We start from the raw sequence: 24,011 nt of genomic DNA, 5'->3' as shown, positions 1-24,011 counted from the left end.
AAAAATATTCTTGTCACTTTATAATATTAATATTGAACCACTGTACTCACATGAACTGATTTAAATATGTTTTTAGTACATTAATGGATCTTGAGAGAGGAAATGTCATTGCTCAGTCCTCACTGAGCCATCGGATTTCATCAAAAATATCTTAATTTGTGTTCTGAAGATGAATGAAGGTCTTACGGGAGGGGTAATTAAAGGCAGAATTTCAATTTTTGGGTGAACTATCTCTTTAACATCATATTGGTTGAACTCTTTCAGGGCACATGAAGTTCAACAACATGAACTTTCACATTGTGCCTGTTTTTATCTTGAACTCGACAGGAATCCTTGATGATTTGAAGATTTTAGTGAACTGTCTAAAACCGGATCGGTCGAGTTTATTTGGCTAAAAACTAGTGTCCACAGAACTGACAGAAGCAGTTTTGAGTTGAGAATGTGAGATCAATGCTGTGATTAAACACGGACAGCACACGCCTCACAAGAATCATTCTCTGAAAATAAGGTCAGTTATCAGGTCAATGATATAAAGGTTTTAGATATTTTTAATGGAAAACAAGACCAGGACATTCGTTAAGAAGATGATTGTTTGAGATTTCCTGAACACAATCAATCTTTCAGTCAAACTCAGTCTGTCCGCCATAATTGAATTTATTTTGAACTGGCATTCATCTTAATGATCAAAGAAATCTGATATTTCAAACTGTTTTCCTGTGTGAATGACTTTCAAAAACACCAATTCATGTTAAAACACGCTAGCAATCTGCCAAATCATGCTAGAAAAATGCAAACAATGTGCTAAATCATGTTAGAAACAAGCTATATCATGTTAGCAATGTGTTAATTCATGTAGAAAACATGTTAACATTGTGTTAAATCATGTTACAAACATGTTAGTAATGAGTTAATCACATTAGTAACATTACAACATGCTAGTATTTTGTTAATTCAAATTAGAAACATGGTAGCAGCGTGCTAACATTGTTATATCAAGATAGAAACATGCTAGTAATGTGTAAAACCATGTTACAAACATGTTAGCATTGTGCTAATTCATGCTAGAAATATGTTAGTATTGTGTTAAATCATATAGTACCTTTACAGCATGCTAACAACATGCTAACATTGTGTTAATATTTCAAACTGTTTTCCTGTAACACGTGACAGACTTTCAAAAACACCAATTCATGTTAAAACAGGCTAGCAATCTGCTAAATCATGCTAGAAAAATGCAAACAATGTGCTAAATCATGTTAGAAACAAGCTATATCATGTTAGCAATGTGTTAATTCATGTAGAAAACATGTTAACATTGTGTTAAATCATGTTACAAACATGTTAGTAATGAGTTAATCACATTAGTAACATTACAACATGCTAGTATTGTGTTAATTCAAATTAGAAACATGGTAGCAGCGTGCTAACATTGTTATATCAAGATAGAAACATGCTAGTAATGTGTAAAACCATGTTACAAACATGTTAGCATTGTGCTAATTCATGCTAGAAATATTTTAGTATTGTGTTAAATCATATAGTACCTTTACAGCATGCTAACAACATGCTAACATTGTGTTAATATTTCAAACTGTTTTCCTGTAACACGTGACAGACTTTCAAAAACACCAATTCATGTTAAAACAGGCTAGCAATCTGCTAAATCATGCTAGAAAAATGCAAACAATGTGCTAAATCATGTTAGAAACAAGCTATATCATGTTAGCAACGTGTTAATTCATGTAGAAAAGTTAACATAGGGCCCTATCTTGCACCCAGCGCAATTGACTTTGTACACCGACGCATGTGTCATTCCTATTTTGCACCCGCGCAAAGCGTGCTTTTCCCTCCACAGAAGCACGTCGCTAAACTAGTGAATGAACTTGCGCTTCCTGGGCGGTTCAGCGCAAAAAAGGAGGCGTGTTCCAGCGCAAACAATCCCTGGTGCTATTTTTCTGTTCCATTAAACACTTGCGCCACTGACCAGAAAAAACCTAGTCTAAAGTCAGTGGCGTGTTGCGCGTTGTTCATTATGCTATTTTAAGGGCGCATGCTTGACCATAATGTATAGCGTGCACAACGCGCATACACTTTGCTCATGTAATCTACACAGATGCAACAGTTATTTTTGCAAATCATAAATTGTTACACTAAAAAAATATTAACACATGAGATGACGGAAATCATTGTGGTGTGCCACGAAGATGTGAAAAAACCTGTTTAACCGACGCTATTTTGGGTGGGTTTCTCCCATCCCCATACAACACAACTTCTCTGTCTTTCACTGCTCTTACAAGAACATCAGTCTCCTCGGCTGTGAACCGCTCCTGCCGTGCGCCTGGTAAATACGCCATAATAATAGCAATCCATAATGGAACTTGCGCACCTGCTTTTAAAGGGAATGTTGGATGACGCTCTGATTGGTTTATTTCACGTTACGCCCAAACCACACCTATGAATAATGAAGCTACTTCAGACCAACCCATTTTAGATTTGCGCCGGGCGCAAGAGCCATTTATCCCGCCGGGAAAATAGCAACAGCGCCGAGACCCGCCCACAAAGTAACTTGCGCTTCGCGCTTTGACACTTGCGTTTCAGATCGTTAAAATAGGGCCCATTGTGTAGAATCATGTTACAAACATGTTAGTAATGAGTTAAATCACATTAGTAACGTTACAACATGCTAGCAGAGTGCCAAATCATGTTAAAAAATGCTAACAACATGCTAGTATTGTGTTAATTCAAATTAGAAACATGGTAGCAGCATGCTAACATTGTTAAATCAAGATAGAAACATGCTAGTAATGTGTAAAATCATGTTACAAACATGTTAGCATTGTGCTAATTCATGCTAGAAATATGTTAGTATTGTGTTAAATCATATAGTAACATGTTACAACATGCTAGCAAAGTGTTAAATCACGTTAAAAACATGCTAACAATATGCTAGCATTGGGTTAATTCATGTTAGAAACATGGTGGCACCATGCTAACAGTGTTAAATCATGCTAGAAACATGCTAGTAATGTGTTAAATCATGTTACAAACATGTTAGCATTGTGTTAACACATGCTAAAAACATGTTTAACAAAGTGCTAAAGCACATTCACGTTAAAAACATGCTAACAACATGTTAACATTGTGTTAATTGTCTTAATATTTCAAACTGTTTTCCTGTAACACGTGACTGACTTTCAAAAACACCAATTCATGTTAAAACAGGCTAGCAATCTGATAAATCATGCTAGAAAAATGCAAACAATGTGCTAAATCATGTTAGAAAACAAGCTATATCATGTTAGCAACGTGTTAATTCACGTAGAAAAGTTAACATTGTGTTAAATCATGTTACAAACATGTTAGTAATGAGTTAAATCACATTAGTAACGTTACAACATGCTAGCAGAGTGCCAAATCATGTTAAAAAATGCTAACAACATGCTAGTATTGTGTTAATTCAAATTAGAAACATGGTAGCAGCGTGCTAACATTGTTAAATCAAGATAGAGACATGCTAGTAATGTGTAAAATCATGTTACAAACATGTTAGATAGCATTGTGCTAATACATGCTAAAAACATGTTTAACAAAGTGCTAAAGCACATTCACGTTAAAAACATGCTAACAACATGCTAACATTGTGTTAATTGTGTTAATATTTCAAACTGTTTTCCTAACACGTGACTGACTTTCAGAAACACCAATTCATGTTAAAACAGGCTAGCAATCTAACATTGTGTTAAATCATGTTGCAAACATGTTAGTAATGAGTTAAATCACATTAGTAACGTTACAAAATGCTAGCAGAGTGCCAAATCATGTTAAAACATGCTAACAAAATGCTAGTATTGTGTTAATTCAAATTAGAAACATGGTAGCAGCGTGCTAACATTGTTAAATCAAGATAGAAACATGCTAGTAATGTGTAAAATCGTTACAAACATGTTAGCATTGTGCTAATACATGCTAAAAACATGTTTAACAAAGTGCTAAATCACATTCATGTTAAAAACATGCTAACAACATGCTAGCATTGTGTTAATTGTGAAACATGGTGGCAAGATGCTAACAGTGTTAAATCATGCTAGAAACATGCTAGCAAAATCTATCTATTTGTTTTACCTTCAAAACCTTAAAACTTTAAACTTAGTCAGGCTTTCTCAAGCCAACATCAAAGTTTGTCTTGATGAACTTTATCTAGTTGTGGCACATCTTTAAATGTATTTCTGATGCTGAAAATAGCCTAGTTTTTATATATTATATTATTTAATAATATATTAATGCAACTTCAATGCAATAAGCTGTATTTCATTATTCCATGTTGCACAAACAGACATTGTATCCGTATATTTGAGGCAAGGTAAGGCAATTTTATTTGTATAGCACATTAAATTCACAATAGTAATTCAAAGTGCTTAACATAAAGAAGAAAAATGGAATGCATAAGAAATAGAAATAACAGTAAAAACAGAGAATTCCGCTATCTGGATGGAAGAGCTAGGAAGTTTCAGGGAGTTTTTTGTTGTCCGTCAGAGCAGATCTAAACGGATCTTCCTCACACGTCAGGACCAACAGCTTTACCTGTTTAGGCACTTCGAACTTATACACAAAGTTTCAATTTCCCCTTTTGCCAAGTCAAACTGTGCCACACATCCCCAATCCCCCTTTCCGGAAATATCTTAACTATGCAACGCAGTTCAAATGTATTTAGTTTATTTTAATAAAAATCTTAAAAGCTTGTTTAGTTTTTTCCGCAACAGCTACATCACCTTGTCATTAAAGTAGTGCATATTAACATGAATAATCATTTGAAGCATACTGTATGTTTTCTGCTGTATTTGACTGAAATTCCAGAACTGGTAATAGAATTCATTTGAATGTCTATTCTGTTTGCTTAATCAGATGCACATTGTTTATTTTTGCTGATGTGAAAGTGAAAGAGTCTGCCAAAATATGTGTTTTCCCCTTGAGAACTTGAAAAATGCAATACTGTAATAACACTGTAATATGGGTGTTTATCGTCTGTCACTATGAAAAGTGAATGTTGCCGAAAAGTTTTTTAAAAACACGTTTTGCATGTTTCTTTAAATGAACATTATGCGGCCTAACTTATAGCCATTTAGTGGTAAAACAAAACAAAAACTGCAGGCATTTTGTGGAAGAACATTGCTCCACACCAGACACGTGTAAAATTCTCTGTATTTACGGATATGACGAGACACGCACAGGCGAGTGACGTATGAACGCAATTTCGCGCGAAAACCACCCCGTCAGGTTTAAAATATAAACACCTATAATAGACTTACAATAGTGAATCAGGGCAAGACAAAAACTCCTAATGGAAGAAAAATTGATGACATATTGACTCTGTAGAAGCCTTTTGGTTTCAAATGAAAGAGGCAAAGAGTTTTTGACGGGTGGTTTTGATTTATTTCACTTTGATGCAATAAATTGCTGAAGTATCAGTGGTCTTAATTCTTTGCTGCAATTAATTCTCTCCATGCACCGTCTCTATCATTCACTTCAAAGCATTATAACATCATTGCATCATCATGGCACCGAAAAACTACAAAGAAAACAAAAGGAAAACAACTAAAACACAATATTCACCATGTGAAGCAAAAGTTCACCGCATTAAATACAGATGTTTACCATTGTTCAAGATTCATCAATGATATCAATCAATTCTTTCAGCTGGTGTCACAAACGTTAACTTTTTCTCTGTTTCCTTCTATCCTTTAGTTTACAGCGCCATCTAGCGGTGATGCAAAGCAAAATGAATCAAAGAAGGTGGTCATTATAGACTCATTATTTACATTTTACAGTTTTTTTCAGTTGTTAACAAGCATTGTTCAATAGCTACTGAAGCCACATTTTCAAAACTCTTCACACATTCAGTGAAACAGAAGACAATTTTATTATTGCTTTCACGCAATTAACACGTTTTTCTAAATCCATCAACACTTTTACCGTCTGCAAAACACTATATATTGATTTTTCGAATACTAACACACTGCTTTCAAAACTGATGAAAGCACATTCAAATCACAATGATGACAAAATGTGCATTTCAGCAGGAATTATATTGAAATATAAAATCTTATCAGAATATATGAGACATATCTGAAGTGTTTTGTTGGTCTGAGGTCAGATTCACTGTTTGGCCATGGTAATGCAGACTGTATGAAGAGTTTTGAAAATGGCTTCAAAATGCTTGTTAGCAATTAAAAAAAAAAAAAAAAACTGTAATAATTCTGAACTAACCTAAATAGTGCGCCTTTAATAGAGTTGACATATGTAGATGTCTAATTAGGCTACATGAAGGAAATCAGTTCAAAGTTCATCTGCAGTAATTTTCCACTGTCTGAAAACCTTGTGATTTTATCTAGAGCATTCTTGTACTCCGAGTCTGACTGTCCTTCACTAACCTAGTACATTTCCACTGGCTTTTATCTTACACTTACAGACTCCAGAATCATCCATCCTCACATTTTGGTCCACGAGTGGAAGCATCGAGAATGTTTCGGTAACTCCGCCTCCGCGGAATAAAGTGAGAGCGGCGCGCGATCATCAGACAGCAGGTGAACTCGGACCTGTGCACACTTCCAACTGCTTTCAGAAATACGTGCTTCTAGGATTTACATTGTTCTTAATCTGCTCGGGAAACATTAGAGGTATGTCTGATGCTGAAATTATACTATTCAAGAATGCAACGCTGTATTTCTTTATTCATGTTGCACATTGCATCTGTATATTTAATTAGGAATTAATAAAAAGCATGTTGCAGGTTCATCATCATCATGCCTGAGAAAGTTCGTATCAACAGCGCTGATGTGAAATACACTGAGAAACACATCGAGTCTCGGTACCGTTACCACACTGCGTCTGTGTGTCGAGATGGAGACGAGTTCACTGTGAGTGTTTCAACACCTTTAAACTGATGGATTCTGAGTGTTTTATTAGGAGAGTATGTGTGAATAATAAAGCTGCATTGCATTTTGTTCCTTATCTGGTAGTTGCAACATGCAACTTCTGTTAAACAACATTTTGAAACACTCCAGAATGTTTTTGGCGCTGAAGCAAGGGTTAAAAATGAAAATGCTGTCATCGTTTACTCACCCTCAAGTTGTTCCAAACTTGTATTTATTTATTTCTTCTATTGAACACAAAAGAAGATATCTTGCATAAATGTGGGTAACCAAACAGTTGTTGGTCCCCATTGACTATCTTGTCTTTATTTTTGATATTTGATGCTGCTCTCCATTATGCACCGCTCTGTTAGTTGTTAGAGAGTTTAAAATTGGCACACCACAGCTCCAAAAATAGAAAAATATTTCATGTTCTCAGCACAGGTGACGTTTCAAGCCAAGTGGCTCTTCATCAGATATCGGACAGCACATTTTACTGATTTATTCCCTTGTTATAAGTAAATTGTGAGCATGATATACACTCTGGGTTAAATAGGGACAAATGCAACCATTGGTTGAAATTTTTAAAGGGGTCATGAACTGCATTGTTTTATAACGTTTTCTGGGGTGCACTTATACTGTCTTATACTGTTTTTACATCAAAAATTGCCATAATTTAGAAATAAAAGACATTTTTGCTACCCTGATTTCATCCTCTGATTTGAACACTGGTTTAAGGGGCGTGTCTACTGTGAGACTTCAATGTAAACGCCCACTGCTGTGATTGGCTGACATCTTTACATATGAAAAACTTTTAGCACGTTTTTACTATTAAAGCTCTCAAGGTTAACTAATCGTGTACAGTGTTAATTATATTTAGATTGTGGAACAGTGCAAACTCGATGTAATTAAGAGATTCGTTGAATAAAACGGGAGTTTTGGTAAACTCGCTCTGTTTGATTGACAGCTCCAGCGACTGTAAAGTGAGCGTTCTTTGATCGCTTTTTATATATAACTTAATCACCATTTAAATAGCGGATTATTTTCATCCTACTAAGAGAAACAAGGTGAAGTTGAGCGTTTAGTCACTGGTTTGATTCACCAAAGTAACGTTCCCATAATGTTTGAAGAATTATAAAATGGAACGTTTGCATAACCTAGAAAAGAAAACGTTTTTAAAACATTTAATAAACTAGACGTTTTCATAACTCAACGAGAACATTATCAGAACATATTTTTGTTATCTGTGACTTTCACACGTGTGTGTTGTTCAGGTGACGCCGTCCAGCACCGAGTTCACCTTCCGCACCGAGAGGACGGTGCCCAGGCTGGGCGTGATGCTGGTGGGATGGGGTGGGAATAACGGGACCACGGTCACAGCTGCTGTCCTGGCCAATAAACTGGGTCTGACCTGGAAAACCAAGACCGGAGTGAAGGTACAGAGTCTGAGATTCAGCAAACTGTGTCAAAGTGAAAAGTCACAGACATCATTAGACATCAAGCAAAACATGTGGTACAGTATTTAGTAATCTTTGTAAATACTTTGTTCTTTCAGAAAGCGAATTACTACGGCTCATTGCTGGAATCTTCCACGGTGTGTTTGGGATCCGGACCTGACGGAGAGGTTTACGTTCCCTTCAGAGATCTGCTGCCGATGGTGCATCCAAATGACATCGTTTTTGACGGTAAATGGAGAAGCTTCTTCAAAAACCTTCAGTAAAGGTCAGACATTATCTGACTGGAGATGTGAACGGTGTGTGTGCAGGCTGGGATATCTCGTCTCTGGATCTCGGCAGAGCCATGGAGCGCGCTCAGGTTCTGGACTGGAGCCTGCAAGAGAAGCTCCGCCCACTTATGGACCAGCTTAAGCCCCGACCATCCATCTACATCCCAGAATTCATTGCTGTGAACCAGGAGCACAGGGCTGACAATCTCATCAGAGGAACCAAAGCTGAACAGGTGCACTAATTACTGTTTACAGACGCACTGGTTATTAAATATTTCTGTAACACATTATAATAAGGCTCCATTTGTTAACATTGAGTAGATATATAAATTTAAAATGTTTTTCATTAAGATGTTTTCTGTCCGTGTGTCAGGTGGCACAGATCCGCAGAGACATCTGTGACTTCAGACAGAAGAGCGGCATTGATAAAGTCATCGTTCTCTGGACCGCAAACACCGAGAGATTCTGTATGTAAGAATTTTCATATATTAATCACTTTTTTTATTGTCAATGTGTGAACAGTAATGAAATTCAAATAACAAGACCTTCCCCGAATTCCTAGGTTGTCTATGAAAGCCTGTTAACTGATTTTTATGTAAAGGATGTTTTAGCCAAAGAAAATCAAATGTGACGTTTACGTGCAAGCAATACGTTTCTGGCTGCAGTTCACTTAACGGCCACCGGTGTCGCTAATAACAAGGGTTTCTGAATTCTACATACAGCCCCTTTAACATTACTTAACATGAGCGAACAATGAACACACCGTTTTCAACAAAAATGAAAAACTTTTTATGCATTTTGGCTGTTCATTTACACGACAGCGGCATTTTGGGGGCCTGAAAACGCAAGTTTTGAAAACTATATTGTTATCGTATCTGTGTAAACTACAAAAACATGAATTTCGTTTTGTGCATTTGTATTACATGTTCAGTCTGTTGGCGCGTAGTATTTCTCGCGTGTAGTGACATCGCCATCTACTGGTCTGACAGCAGAATACAGTGTTTTTAGACGCTTTCGCTGACCCATGGGAACCGGGATCGTTTTCACAACATTGTCGTCTGTACATGAAAAAAGCAAAGGAAATCTTTTCCGTCTTTAGTACATCGTTGTCGTGTAAACGTACTCGCAGTTAATATTAATTTCAACATTTTTAAAATAAAAAAATTGTATATAATTTCATGGACCTGCGCTAACATGAATTAACAGTGAACATTAACAAAAAATTTTAAATACTGCAACAGATGCATTGCTTATTGTTAGTTAATGCATCAGTGGGACCTTATTGTAAAGTGTGACCCATTTTTCTGTTTTATGAATCAGTATGGATAATGTTCTGTCATGTTTCTGTCACAGACGGGAGGGGAAGTGTCTCCTTCCACCATGTTTGCGGTGGCCAGTATTCTGGAGGGTTGTGCGTACATTAACGGATCCCCGCAGAACACGTTTGTGCCCGGAGCCGTGGATCTGGCCATCCAGCGCGGAGTCTTCATCAGTGGAGACGACTTCAAATCCGGCCAGACTAAAATCAAATCTGTTCTGGTGGACTTCCTGGTCAGTGCGGGAATCAAGGTAAGAGAACTTTTTAAAGGAATAAAAGCACAAATTTAATTTTCTGGTAACAATTTACACAAATAATATATATTAAAATCATAAATATTACATATTGATCATTTTCAGCCAACTTCTATAGTGAGTTATAATCATCTCGGCAACAACGACGGGCTCAATCTGTCGGCGCCGCAGCAGTTTCGATCTAAAGAGATCTCAAAGAGTAACGTGGTGGATGATATAGTGCGGTCCAACCCGATACTGTACCAGCCCGGAGAGAAACCTGACCACTGTGTGAGTGTGCATACATGACGTTTTGTTAAACAGTAAGATTTATTCTCATAAGAAATGAATAGTTTTATTCATCAAGGACGCATTAAGTTGATCAACAGTGACAGTAAAGACAATAAAATGTTACAAAATATCATTGCAATGCAAAAATAATGTCATAGGACACTAAATCAAATGGTTGCCCCACTCTGTGTTTGTGTGATCAGGTGGTTATTAAATATGTGCCCTATGTGGGCGACAGCAAGCGTGCGATGGATGAGTACACCTCCGAGATCATGATGGGCGGAACCAACACCATCGCTATGCACAACACCTGCGAGGTCAGTTATTCACACTGCAGGAATATTAATTATGCAGCTCAAATTAATTGTGACTAAATAATGAATGAACTGAATGCATCTATGATGATGATTCCTTGTGTTCAGGACTCTCTGCTGGCCAGTCCCATCATCTTGGATCTGGTGATCCTGACAGAACTGTGTCAGAGAATCACATTCTGCACTCGGGAGGATCCAGTTTTCCAGAGTTTCCACAGCGTCCTGTCGCTGCTCAGCTTCCTCCTCAAAGCCCCTCTCGTGCCACAGGGGGCGCCGGTGGTCAACGCGTTCTTCCGGCAGCGTGCGTGCATCGAAAACGTCATGAGGTGAGATACAATTCTTTAAATCATGCATCGTTTCTGACAGCATTTGCATGAAATGGAGTATTTCTGTCGTTCAGGGCGTGTCTCGGCCTCCCGCCTCAGAATCACATGCAGCTGGAACACAAGATGGAGAAGAGCTTCATGCATTCAGAGGAAAACCACATCCATCATCCTGTCCTCATCAATGGAAAGATCGACCACATCAGCGCTTATCAGTCGGCCAAATACATCGAGATTAAAAGTCACGAGAAGAAGCAGCAGCACACAATCTCATAAAAACGCATGAAAACAAACCAAGATGTTGATGTTTACTGCACTATTTTATTGCTTTATGATGCAGTTCTTCAGTCTTTTACTAATGCATATTCTTAAGTGATTTTTGGATATGCATTTGGCAATGAAAATATGAATGGCTTCTGTTCTTGTTTGTTTTGTGAGTACTGTATTTCTGGATGAATTATTCATCTATGCATTCTCAAACATTGACATTTTTGCACTGAGAAATTACTAGTTTTTGTTGGTTTAACAAGAAGAAGAAAAAATAGCATTCCTGAATAGTGAGAATTGTTTTTATTTGGCAAATAAATGCAGTTGAACACTGAGAAAAGTCATTGGGTTGAGTCATTTCGGGAAGGGTTTTCGTTTTTATTCTATTGTATAATATAATACAGGGATGGGAAAAGTCGAGAGGAAAACTAATAAGATTCAAATAAGTTAATCAGAATAAAAATGTGATTCAAATAGAAATACTAGTTATTAACCTATTAAATAAATTAAAGGTGCAGTAAGCGATTTCTGAGAAACATTCAGAAACACTTATAGCCAATCAGCAGCAGGGGGCGTGTCCACGCATGATGGGGGAGGATAGAGAGAGAAGGAGAGCGAGAGGGGGATTTGAAGAAAGAGAGATGGCTGAGAGACACTAAAAAAGAGAAAAGCTCAGAGGAATACTGAAAAAGAAGGGTTATGATCAGGCAAGAGCTTTAGGACCTGCATTAAAATTAAGTTTTAAGGAGTTGTTTTACTGCTCCACATGTGAGTAACATTAGTTTTGCTGTTTTACAGAACCGGTTTATACTTTTGTTGTAATGTTAGCTGTAGTAAAAGCCAAAGTCCCTTTCGAGGAAAGTCTGTTCACTTGGCAGCCATATTTGCAACGCCTCCGGGCAGCTATAGAGGGCATCCAAGACCAAGTCCTATCTATTTGAATGGGGGAATCCTGAAACTTCTCAGCGAACTCACAATTAAATAACATAAGTTCAAATCAGCAACAAAATCTGACATTAACTGACCCATAAATGTCATGTCTTGTGCTCAATTAGTGTTAAAAAGGCTTATTTTTCAGGCAAGACAAGCCAGTGCGCATGTGCAGTCCTTAGCGCGAGTCTCGGGTTTCTATGGGAACCGGAGATTCTAACAGCAGCTGCAGTGACGCGATGACTTTATCAATCAGCGATTGGCTCTTTTACTTAGAAGTAGTGTTGCAAAGGGGCGGAAAGTTTCTCTTATAAGACTCTTATTTCTATATATCTATAGTCTTTGGTAAGATGACAGTTTTGAGAGTCACTGAAGCATTATTTTTCCTTCAGTTATGATATGCAACATCCAATCTTGTGTGCTCGTGCAGTTTTGGGGCGGCGCAACGAAGGGAGGGGCGTGTCTGGGTTGATTTCAAACAGTTTCTCACAAATCGCTTACCGCACCTATAAATTAGATTAAAATAAATAAATACAAATTTTGATTAAAATAAATAAAAATAAAATAATTATTTTAACAGAACAATAGGGTTTATAAATATGCCTTTCCAAGTTTAGGATGGGGTCCCTCACATGAGGATGATCCGTGGCATTCAAAAGATTAAAAACACCTGATTAGTATTATTTATAGAATAAAAGCGCCCCCTGCGGGAAGATCCAGGCTCGCACACGCTGGTCAGCTGACCTGCTGCGTCAGTATTCGTCATCATGTGTCCATAGCAACTGTATTTGGGCTGTTACCGAATCAGATCGTCGCTGCAGACCGTTTTAATATTTGCAAATGCAGCAGTCAGAATGGTGTAAGAGAGCCTCGTCAGGGTGAGATGGCGGAGAAGCGTCGCGCGGGCGCAGTGATGTCGGACTCCGCGTCTGCCAAGTGTGAGAGCGACAGAGAGTTTCTGTCCCAGGCGGGGGTCAGCGCGCTGCTCAGGGGAGCTCTGCTCAAACTGGTCGAGTCCAGGCCGGAGGATCCCGTCGGTTTCCTCGCCGAACACTTCGCGCATCTGTCGTCGGAGGCTGATGACGGAGGATCGGAGCATCAGGCTGTGAGTCGCGCGCTCTGGCACCTGAGTCTGGCGCATCACTCACAGAGGTCCGGCACTGTTACACATATATTATTACAGCTTTTCTTATTTATTACTTACACCATGGTATGAAACAATAATAAACTATGATTTAAAATTATATAGCCTATATGGACGTTATTTTTATTATTGATATTATTTATTTTAAGCCCATGAGAGTTGTTTTGTTTTGTTTTATTTTTTATTTAATTATAATTTTTAAATTCCATTATCTTTTTAAACATTTTTCTGTATTTTTTTTGCTTTGCTTTATTATTGATATTATTTAGTTAACTCTTACGCCATGATTAGAAGTTTATTTTTATTTTGTTTTATTATTTATATTATTGCTTTTTAGTTTTTTTATATATATATATTTCATTAATTATTTTTTTTAAGCCATTGTATTTTTTAATCTACTTTTTTATTTTTGTTTTTATTTTATTTTTGCTGTTATTTATCTATTTTAAGCCATGAGAGGATTCTTTTTTATTTTGTGTCATTCATTATTTATACTTGATTTCATTACTATTTTTATATTTCATTAATTGTTATTAATATTTTTGTATATGTTTATGTTTTATTTTATTATCTATAATGTCTTTTAAGCCACAAGAGGTTTCTTTTAATTTTTGCTGATATTTATTATTATTTTATTTCATTAATATTTCTTTCATCAATTATTTTTCAAGCCATAAAAGAGTTTTATTTATTTAATCATTACATTTATTGTTAATCAATTGTATCTTTTTAAGCCATAGTGGAGAAGTTTATTTTTGTTTCATTTTATTATTGCTATATATTTTATAAATCTTTTTTAAGCCATGAGAGATTTATTTTTATTCTGCTTTATATATTTATTTTATTATTTTTTTATTTTATCAAATCACTATTTTTATATTTAGGTAGAGAAGTTTCTTTTTATCTGTTTAATTTTGTTTTATTATTATTATTACTAAAGTTTCAGTTTGTTGTTTTATTATAATCTATTTTTTTTTCTTTTTGCTATTATTTATCTATTCTAAGCCAAGAAAGAATTCTTTTTTATTTTGTTTTTTATTTAATTATTTATACTTGATTATTATAATTTTTATATTTTATTTTTTATATATATATTTTATTATTTTTTTAAACCATGATGAAGTTTCTTTTTATCTATTTTTTTTTTGTTTTATTTTATTATTGCTATTATCTCTTTTAAGCCACAAGAGGTTTCTTTTAATTTTTGCTTTATTTCATTAATTATCTTTTTAAGTCATAATGGAGAAGTTTTATTTTATATATTTCTGTTTGCTTTATTTTATTATTGCTATTATTTATCTGTTTTAGGCTATGAGAGTTTTTTTTTCTTGCTTTAGTATTAATTTATATTTTATCATTTAATTTTATTACAATAATATTTTTATCTTTTTAAGCCATGGTGGAGAAGTGTTTTTTTTTTTTTTGTTTATTTTATTATTGCTATATATTTAAATCTTTTTTTCAGCCATTTATTTTGCTTTATATATTTATGTAATTATTTTTTATTTTATCTAATCTTTTTTTTTTTTCTTATTTGCCATGGCGGAGAACTTTTATTGATCAGTTTCTTTTTGTTTTATTTTATTTTATTTATCCATTTTAAGCCAAGAAAGGATTCTTTTTTTATTGTGTTTTTTATTTAATTATTTATACTTGATTACTATAATTTTTATATTTTATTTTTTTATACCATGATGAAGTTTCTTTTTATCTATTTTTTGTTTTGTTTTATTTTATTATTGCTATTATTTATCGGTTTTAGGCTATGTGAGATTTCTTTATTTCTTGCTTTAGTATTAATTTATATTTTGTCATTTAATTTTATTACAATAATATTTTTATCTTTTTAAGCCATGGTGGAGAAGTTTTTTTTTTTTTGCTTTATTGTATTATTGCTATATATTTAAATCTTTTTTCAGCCATGAAAAAAAATTCAGCCATTTATTTTGCTTTATATATTTATTTAATTATTTTTCATTTTATCTAATCACTTTTTTTTTTCTTATTTGCCATGGAGAACTTTTATTTATCAGTTTCTTTTTGTTTTATTATTACTTCTATTCGTCTCTTTCAAGCCAAAGAGGTTTCTGTTCATGTTGTTTTAATTATGTTATTTTTATTTTATTTCATTACTGTTATTTTATCAGCTGAATCAGCTCTGTTTGAGCTCATTCTTTCTCTCTTCTCCTGCAGATCAGCGTTCAACAGCAACATCCGTGTGTCGTACGAGCTGCTGACTCAGTGCGGTCGGCGTCAGCGCGGTGTCGGAGGCGTCCGCGGGCGTCTGTACACGGAGACGCTCCAGTGCCTGTGCAGCGAGGGCGGCCTCTCCGGCACCACCGCCGCCCCGCTCCTGCGCCGCATCCAGTGCCACGACTTCGAGTCCGTGCCCTTCGAGCTCTTCCGGCAGGGCGTGCTGACCTGCTCCGTGTTCGCCGACTACATCCGGAAGTCCCAGTGTTTGTACGCGGCGGTGGCGAGCGCTCCGGACAGACCGGCCGAGAGGACGCTGTGCATGGCGGTGCTCGCGACCCTCCGGGAGGCGCTGGAGACGGCGGACGGAGCGGACGTGGCGCGGTACCTGGAGGCCAGTGCCAAGATCTCTCCTGCTAAAGTGGCGCAGGCCATGGCGGAGGCTCATCCCGGGAAACAGCAGGACGGTCCCACCATGGACGCGCAGGAGTTTGAAGATGACGCCGCGGCGCTCTTCATCGCTCGAGTGCGAATGGTGACCTGAGAGGAAAAACTCTGTTTCTGTCTCGTTTTCCAGCACAAATATCTAAACACTCTTAAATCAAGATACATTTACCGGAGAAAAGAAATGACTGAAGATATTTCTCATTTCAACTTATCAACTTATTCAATCTTAATTTGTGTTCTGAAGATGAACGATCGTCTTACGGGTGACAGAAATTTCATTTTTGGGTGAACTAACCCTTTAATATCTTCAGTCATTTTGCTTCTCCAGAATGTTTAGATATTCGTGCTGGAAAACACTGAGGAAGAACATCATGTTTCGCAGTGCAGGTGGTTTTCAGTCAGCTGGAGAGACTTTTGCATGGACCGCTTTATTATTACTGTTATTAAGAACCAAGCATATCGTACCCTTACATGTCATAGAAAGAAAGTTTACTATATAAAGACACTTTTCATCATCCAGTACAATCCATATAATGCAGTTCCAATAAACATCCTGTTTAACACATCAGTCACATTATGGAGCTACAGTGGGTTATGAATTACATTTTATGAAGAATATCATGTCGATCAAGCAGTAAAACTATGTGTTATCCGTGCTGCTTGTTGTTTTGGTGTTTATTTAACCATCTGAGGGAAACAAATACAGTTTCATGTACTCTTCCTACTAGCTTAAGTCTAAATTAGTGCTCAATTAAGGAAGTGTTTGCAGTGTATTTCTGTTACAGACTGAACTGAAAGTGCGTCAATTCCCTTTTCACCCAGATACCACAGTTTCTCTAATGATACGTCTGTTTGTTTACAGAGCTCAGTAGCTTCAGCTCAGCATTAAAAACACATTTTACTTCTACCTCTGTTGTATTTGCAAGTGAAACACACTTTTAATTAGAGACTTTTTACATGAATGTTTATGAAAACATGCACTGATGAATTGTTCACAATTAAGACCAGAAACATCAATAAAGAAAGTGTCTAAATGTGCACAACATAATGTTCATTGTTATCTTATTTGCATTAGTGCATCGTAAAGATGTCATCTAGAGCTTTGAGAACAAGGACTTACTATAGTCATAACCAGGAGAAAAAATGTCTCATTTTGAGTCTGTGCTTCAAGCATTAGGCGAGAGTGGGGTAAGATGAGCCACTTTTTACTTATGTGGTCCTCAAGATGAGGGAAAATGAGGCCGAAGTACAATGAAAGTATTTAAAGTAATTTCAGGATGTTTCCTATCATCATAAATGATCAGAATACATCTATGACAAAGGGTTCGAAAAATATGGCTTCTTAAAAAAAAAGTGTTCCTGTGGCTCAATTTACCCCAGGTTAGGGGTAAGTTGAGCCGAGTCAGTAGGTGGGTGTAAACTGACCGTCTAATTGAATCTGAATCAAACCCATGTGAAATTTTAAAGATAATGTACTATTGTATTTATTTTTTTAAAGCTACATTTAACAACATAAAACCAACTAAATTAAGTTGAAATTTCAGTATGTTTAATTATTTGCATTTCTGAAACAATATGTTGAACATCAAGATTTAACCTTCCCAAAAACAGACTAAACAGAGAGTTTGTTGAGTAAAATTAAATAAAAACTAAATAAGAATGAATAAATGTCACTGAAACTAATAAACATTTTAGTCAATAGGTTCTTGACATGGTAGTTTTTCTGCAATGTCGACCGTGTCAGGCCATTAGAGACTACAGGTGGAAATATATTTGATTAAACATCCTCTGGTTCGTATCAGAGAAGGATTTGGTGTACTTGTACACTGTTCCTATCAAATAAACTTAAAAAAAAAAATAGATAAACTAAACCAGTTATTGCATTGAAATGACACCACTTTATACTTCAGATTTGAAGGGATGGATTCTGGAATCCACTGCCGCTTCAATATATATCTTTTAAGTTATTAATCAACATATATCTTTCTGTTAAATCATTTGAATGACTTCTTCAACGTATGTTAAAGCATTTATTTTCCTTTTCAAACACTAGAAAATAAGTTTTAATATTGTCTGTACCTCTCACTGAGAGATAAGAACATGTTATCAGTATGTTTAGGGAAAGTTTCCTGCTCAGATCAACTTCAGCCTTGAAGAAGCTGTGAATGTGGAAAATTTCTAATCTTGTCTGTTTTTCTTAGCCAATCAGAATCATCCAACCCGAAGTAATGATGTAGTTAGTTGACTCTGTTAGAGTATAATTGCTATAGAAATGTGAATGTACGGGAGCGGCCTACAAACTCCTTGAGAGACTTGAAGCTGGCTTCTGCTGATGAAACTGCAAACTATTCTTCATTAAATTTCTCTTCAATTTATTATTATTATTTTTTTAAACTCTGACTCCGGGTCTTTATTCAACATATCTGATTTCAAGGGTCCTAAACTGTTTATCCCCAACAGATTCAACTTAAATTCAGTGCCTTATGGTGGGGTAAGTTAAAACTCTGGCTCAATTTACCCCACAATCTGGCAGAAATGATGGGTGGTTCTAAAATATATGGTCACATGACCTTAAAATGGTACGGTTGCCAAGATACAGGGGGTGGTTCAACTTATCCACTGCCTCATCTTACCCCACTCCCCCCTACTGTAGTTTGATGAGATCATGTGTATCAGCTTAATAAAATCATCAACAGAAATCTGACTTTTTTCCATATTAAATGTTCATCTTTTTGTTCAAAATGAACACGATTTAAATAATGAGTCAGTACACCATCAACCCTTCTTCCAAAACGTGTTTTTTTCTTACCTTGATTCAGTGTGGTAATATTACAAACTGTTTATATTTTAGACCGGGCGGGATGGTTTTGGCGGGAAAGTGCGCGCATACGTCACTCGCCCATGTGCCTCTCGTAAAATATATGTAAATAGAGTGAATTTGAGAATGTCTCAGTATTTGGTGCGTCTTTCTTTTGCAAAACTGTTATCTTTTTGTTCTTCACACATCCAGTTTGATCGAGCAGATGTGAGAAAGATAGAGAGGAAATAAGCATTTCATACAGGCTGCTGCAGTGAAAGACATGGACTGTGCCCAGCTCGCGTTTTAAAAGTAATGAAGGTCTGTGTGTCAATAATTGATCAGGGTGTGTAAGTTACACAATCACTCGCTGCGTCAACACACTACAGACCCAACGATGACTCGCGCCGCTCTTAAAGGGACAGTCCACCTAAAAATCAGCATCTTGCGCTATAGAGCTTGGCAAACTACGTCACTGCGCGTTGCATTCTGGGCAGTCGCCGCCATGTTTTAGGTCACGCTCAGGAGCGTACAATGACAATAAATACAACTCACCAGATGAAAAAACGACTGTAATTACGTTAATTTTTTTAAAGAGCTGCTTGTACTTGCTGAGAATAAAGGACTAATATTTGAATCCCTTGTGTTCATTCGATCGCTCAGTCGTGTGGCCAGGACACGATACACACACATAGAAATCATACTGACGCCTTCTATCAGACCACACACAGGACCAAAGAGATTTCTCTATTTCAGTTTTTAATGACTAAGTGGCACCGATATATCTGTCAGATAAAATAATAAACACAATATAGATTGATCTCAGCCAGCATATCATCATATCGCCCTGATTTCTTCATGTTAAAGCATTAAGGGATAACATAAGAGCATGACCATCTGTAATGCAGCTCTGAAATGAATTATATTGTGGAGTCGCTACACCAAGTAAGTTGTACTGGACCTAAATGGAATAATTACATGATTTCTTACCGAGAGAAGCTTAACAATGAATCAAAGATGTGCTGCTTTATGAACACGGAGAGTGATCGCAATGAGCTATTTCACAAATAACATTTCTTAAACGTGTTTTCGTACATTATTCATGGCGTGAGCACGTACATATTCAAACAGATCAGAAGTAATGAATCTGTTATAAATACAAATGACAAAGCCACATTTTGGTCAAGTTTATTTTCATTGAGTTTCACTTTCACCATTGTGTCGTTTCTAAGCTGGAAGGCAGAAAATGAGGGACATTATAGCATGCTTAACGTGGCTTAATTTACCAAGACAAACAAAACTTAGTATGCTTTATTAGTTTGGTGTTTACTACAGAAAAGCAGATGAGCCCAGAATATGAACGCAGCACATTTAACACAAGCATTTTCCTCTCATAAAGAAAACACTTAATGGACAGTGACTTAACGTGTAATAAGACGGGTTCTGTTCATATACTGGGCTCATCTGCTTAGTTTCTAGGGGAGGAGAACGTTTAACGTGAAATTAAACGCGTTGCGTTCAAATTCTGGGCTATTAGTATGATGTTTACTTACATTACGCCACGTTAAGCTTTTTATAATGTCCCGAAAATGGGACAAAATGGCGCTTAATTTCACATCCGTTTTCCACGCTGGTCAGTATATGCAGATAGTTCATAACACAGCCAGCGTTTACCATTCTAATATGTTTTTAACTGTATAATATAAATTTTAACATCTTCCTCCTCTATTTCCCAGTCTCTACTGTACTGTCCGTGACCTAAAGTCCCAGAATGCAATGCGTTGCTGACGTCACGTTCCCAGACTCTATAGAACTTATGTAGCCCCGCCCCTTTTCAGCGCTGGGCTCGGTGTCCTTTGTCTTCCGTTTTGTATTTCCACAGCGATCTTACTTATTTATGAATGAACTGCTCATTTTAAAATCTTCCCGAGTTTTGTTAAAGGGTTAGTTCACCCAAAAATGAAAATGATGTAATTTATTACTCACCCTCATGCTCATCCAAAGTCACGTGATTTCAGCAGTTTGGTGGTTTGACACGCGATCCGAATCATGATTCCACATGCTGATTCATAACGCTCCGAAGTTTCCTGAAGCAGTGTTTTGAAATCGGCCATCACTATATAAGTCGTTGTGGCGAGGGGGGCGTGGTTCAGCGAGGTCTGCGGCGGGAGAGAGCATCGGGAGATCTTTGGTGAGTGAGCGAGTTAAATGTAAATCACGAACACCTGTTTCTCATTTCAGTAATTGGCGCGGAGACAGGTTAAAACGCCGCGAGAAGCAGGAGTCGGGGAGAGAGAGGGGAACTGCTGACTGAGCAGCTGGTGCACGACTAACTGGAGTGAAGCCCATTGTGGATTGTACAGCCGTGACCAGGAGTGAAGCCCTTTGTGGATTGTAGATGCCGTGACTGGAGTGAAGCCCTTTGTGGATTATTTTATTTGCTGTTGTGCCTTGCACAGTTTTTGTTGGACGTTTCTAATTCTTGTAATAAAGCTCAGTCAGCAGTTGAACGCCGACCCTGTCCCCTTCCTTCCTACACATAAGAACGTTAGTTGTATTACACTGGTACCGAAACCCGGGAAGGAAGCTGGGTGGCCGCTGCCATGCAATCTTCGTCCTCCCCATCGACATTTGCGGAAGTCATCGCGTCCCTCGCGGTCCTGCATCAGGAACAACATCGAGCCCTGCTGGACCTGCGCACCGACCAAGAACGTCGCTTCCAAGCCATCGTGCAGGCCCAGCAGGAGGACCGCGAGAGGTTCCGGAGCTGGATTGACCGGGAGGTTCACCAGGAGACCATCGGGCAGCCGGCTGCGCCTACCCACCTGCCATTGAACAAAATGGGGCCGTCGGACGACCCCGAGGCCTTCCTCGACTTATTTGAGCGGTCAGCCAAGGCAAGTGGCTGGCCGCGGGACCAATGGGCCATGAGGCTGGTCCCCCTCCTCTCGGGGGAATCGCAGGTGGCGGCGCAGCAGCTGCCAGCAGAGAACCTCCTGGTCTTTGACGACCTTCGGCGGGCCATCGTTCAGCGGGTCGGCCGGACCCCAGAGCAACATCGTCAACGCTTCCGCTCCCTGGACCTGGGTGAGTCCGGCCGGCCCTTCGTGTTGGCCCAACAGCTCCGGGACTCGTGCCGCAAATGGCTACTGGCTGAGGGAAGCGACGTGGACCGGATTATCGATCGCGTGGTACTGGAGCAGTTTATCACTCGGCTCCCCAAGAAAACAGCCGAGTGGGTCCAGTGCCACCGCCCCACGTCGCTGGACTCAGCCATCGAACTGGCGGAGGACCACATGGTGGCGTGCCAAGGGGTCGGCGAACCCCTACCTTCCGCCTCTCTCTCTCCTTCTTTTAATTCCCCCTCTCTCTCTAAACCTGTCCCTCTACCCAGGTCTCGTCCGCCCGGCCCACCACGTGTTCCGCCCCGGGGGCGGGGCGGAACGGAACAGGGCCCGTATTATGGACCAAGAGCCCCGCCCAGGGGGGCGGGACTCCCTGCTGCCGGGCCGGACTCCGCTCCTGCTTCTCCCCTCTCTCCGCGTCAACCATTTAACCCGCTCCCTGCCACAAGAGCGGCGGGCAGGTCTGGGCCGGCCTGTTGGCGTTGCGGGGACCCGGAGCACTTTGTGGACAGGTGTCCAGTGATGGAGGTTGGGACGTTGATCCGGGTCCCGGACGATCCGCAGGCTGCCCCCGGTCAAGCTGGCGAGTACCAAATACCTGTGAGTGTCAAGGGGGGTACCTATCAGGCTTTGGTGGACTCAGGATGTAACCAAACCTCGGTGCATCAAAGCCTGATTTCGTCCGGGGCATTGGATACAGGCCGCTTGGTTAAGGTGAGGTGTGTGCACGGGGATGTGGTGAAATATCCGTTAGTGCCCGTCATTATTCAATTTAGGGGTCAAAAGCATAGGGTGGAGGTGGCAGTTAATCCGCACCTCCGGCATCCGATAATTTTGGGGACGAATTGGCCTGCATTTAATAAATTATTGGGGTGTTTATGCTCGGATGCCTCTTGGGGGAAAAAATCGCGGGATAAGGAGGTGCGAGTGCAGGCGGGAGAGACTGATCAGGGACCGGTGAGTTCAGCTTCAGGGGAACAGAGCGAAATTGGAAGACTTATTCTTTCGGATCGCGATGACTTTCCCCTGGAGCAGTCTCACGATGAGACGCTAAAAAACGCGTTTGAAAAGGTCAGCACCATCGATGGACAGCCTCTCCAGCCTGGGCGTCCACTTTCTTATCCGTATTTTGCGGTCATAAAAGATAGGTTGTATCGAGTGACCCAAGACACTCAGACAAAAGAAGATACGACCCAATTATTAGTTCCAAGGAGCCGCAGGGAAATGCTTTTCCATGCGGCTCATTCTAATCCGATGGCTGGGCATTTAGGACAAACGGCAACACTAAAGCGTCTCATGACCCGATTCTTTTGGCCGGGCATTCACGAGAATGTGCGCAGGTGGTGCGCGTCTTGTCGGGAATGTCAGTTGGTTAACCCACCGGCCACCCCAAAAGCGCCGTTGCGCCCCCTCCCATTAATGCAGGTCCCCTTCGAAAGAATTGGTATGGACCTCATCGGGCCATTAGAGCGGTCAGCAAGAGGGCATCGCTTTGCATTAGTCATTGTGGATTATGCAACGCGATATCCTGAAGCAGTGCCACTCCGCAACATTTCTGCTAAGAGTGTTGCGGATGCACTGTTTAGTTTAATCTCCCGGGTGGGGGTTCCGAAAGAAATCCTCACTGATCAAGGCACGGCGTTTATGTCACGCACGTTACGCGAACTTTACGAATTGTTGGGCATTAAATCCGTGCGTACCAGCGTCTTTCACCCACAAACGGACGGCCTGGTCGAACGGTTTAATCGCACGCTTAAATCCATGATTCGTAAATTCGTTCAAGAAGACGCCAAAAATTGGGATAAGTGGTTAGAACCTCTGCTATTTGCAGTGCGAGAGGTCCCGCAAGCCTCCACGGGGTTTTCCCCCTTCGAGCTTCTCTTTGGACGCCAGCCCCGGGGGGTATTAGACGTCCTAAGAGAGACTTGGGAGGACGGACCATCTCAGGCCAAAAATGAAATTCAGTATGTGCTGGACTTGAGAGCAAAACTCCAC

At 38.8% G+C, this 24,011-nt stretch overlaps 1 protein-coding gene and 1 pseudogene across 1 annotated transcript; both read left to right on the top strand.

Moving 5' to 3' along the window:
• The first annotated feature begins 6,800 nt into the window (after positions 1–6,800).
• Positions 6,801–11,389, top strand: LOC137003028 (inositol-3-phosphate synthase 1-A-like; annotated as a pseudogene).
• Positions 11,390–13,092: 1,703 nt separating this feature from the next.
• On the top strand, positions 13,093–17,129 carry tpgs1 (tubulin polyglutamylase complex subunit 1). Its single transcript, XM_067363379.1, has 2 exons — positions 13,093–13,462; positions 15,648–17,129. Exons 1-2 carry the CDS (start codon positions 13,194–13,196, stop codon positions 16,189–16,191), a joined length of 813 nt encoding a protein of 270 aa, XP_067219480.1. The 5' UTR covers positions 13,093–13,193; the 3' UTR covers positions 16,192–17,129.
• Positions 17,130–24,011: the final 6,882 nt, after the last annotated feature.

The sequence above is a fragment of the Chanodichthys erythropterus genome, chromosome 16 (assembly GCF_024489055.1).
Source record: "Chanodichthys erythropterus isolate Z2021 chromosome 16, ASM2448905v1, whole genome shotgun sequence".
Lineage (NCBI taxonomy): Eukaryota > Metazoa > Chordata > Actinopteri > Cypriniformes > Xenocyprididae > Chanodichthys > Chanodichthys erythropterus.
Note: the sequence above shows the minus strand (reverse complement) of the source record. Positions and strands in the feature narration are given on the sequence as shown.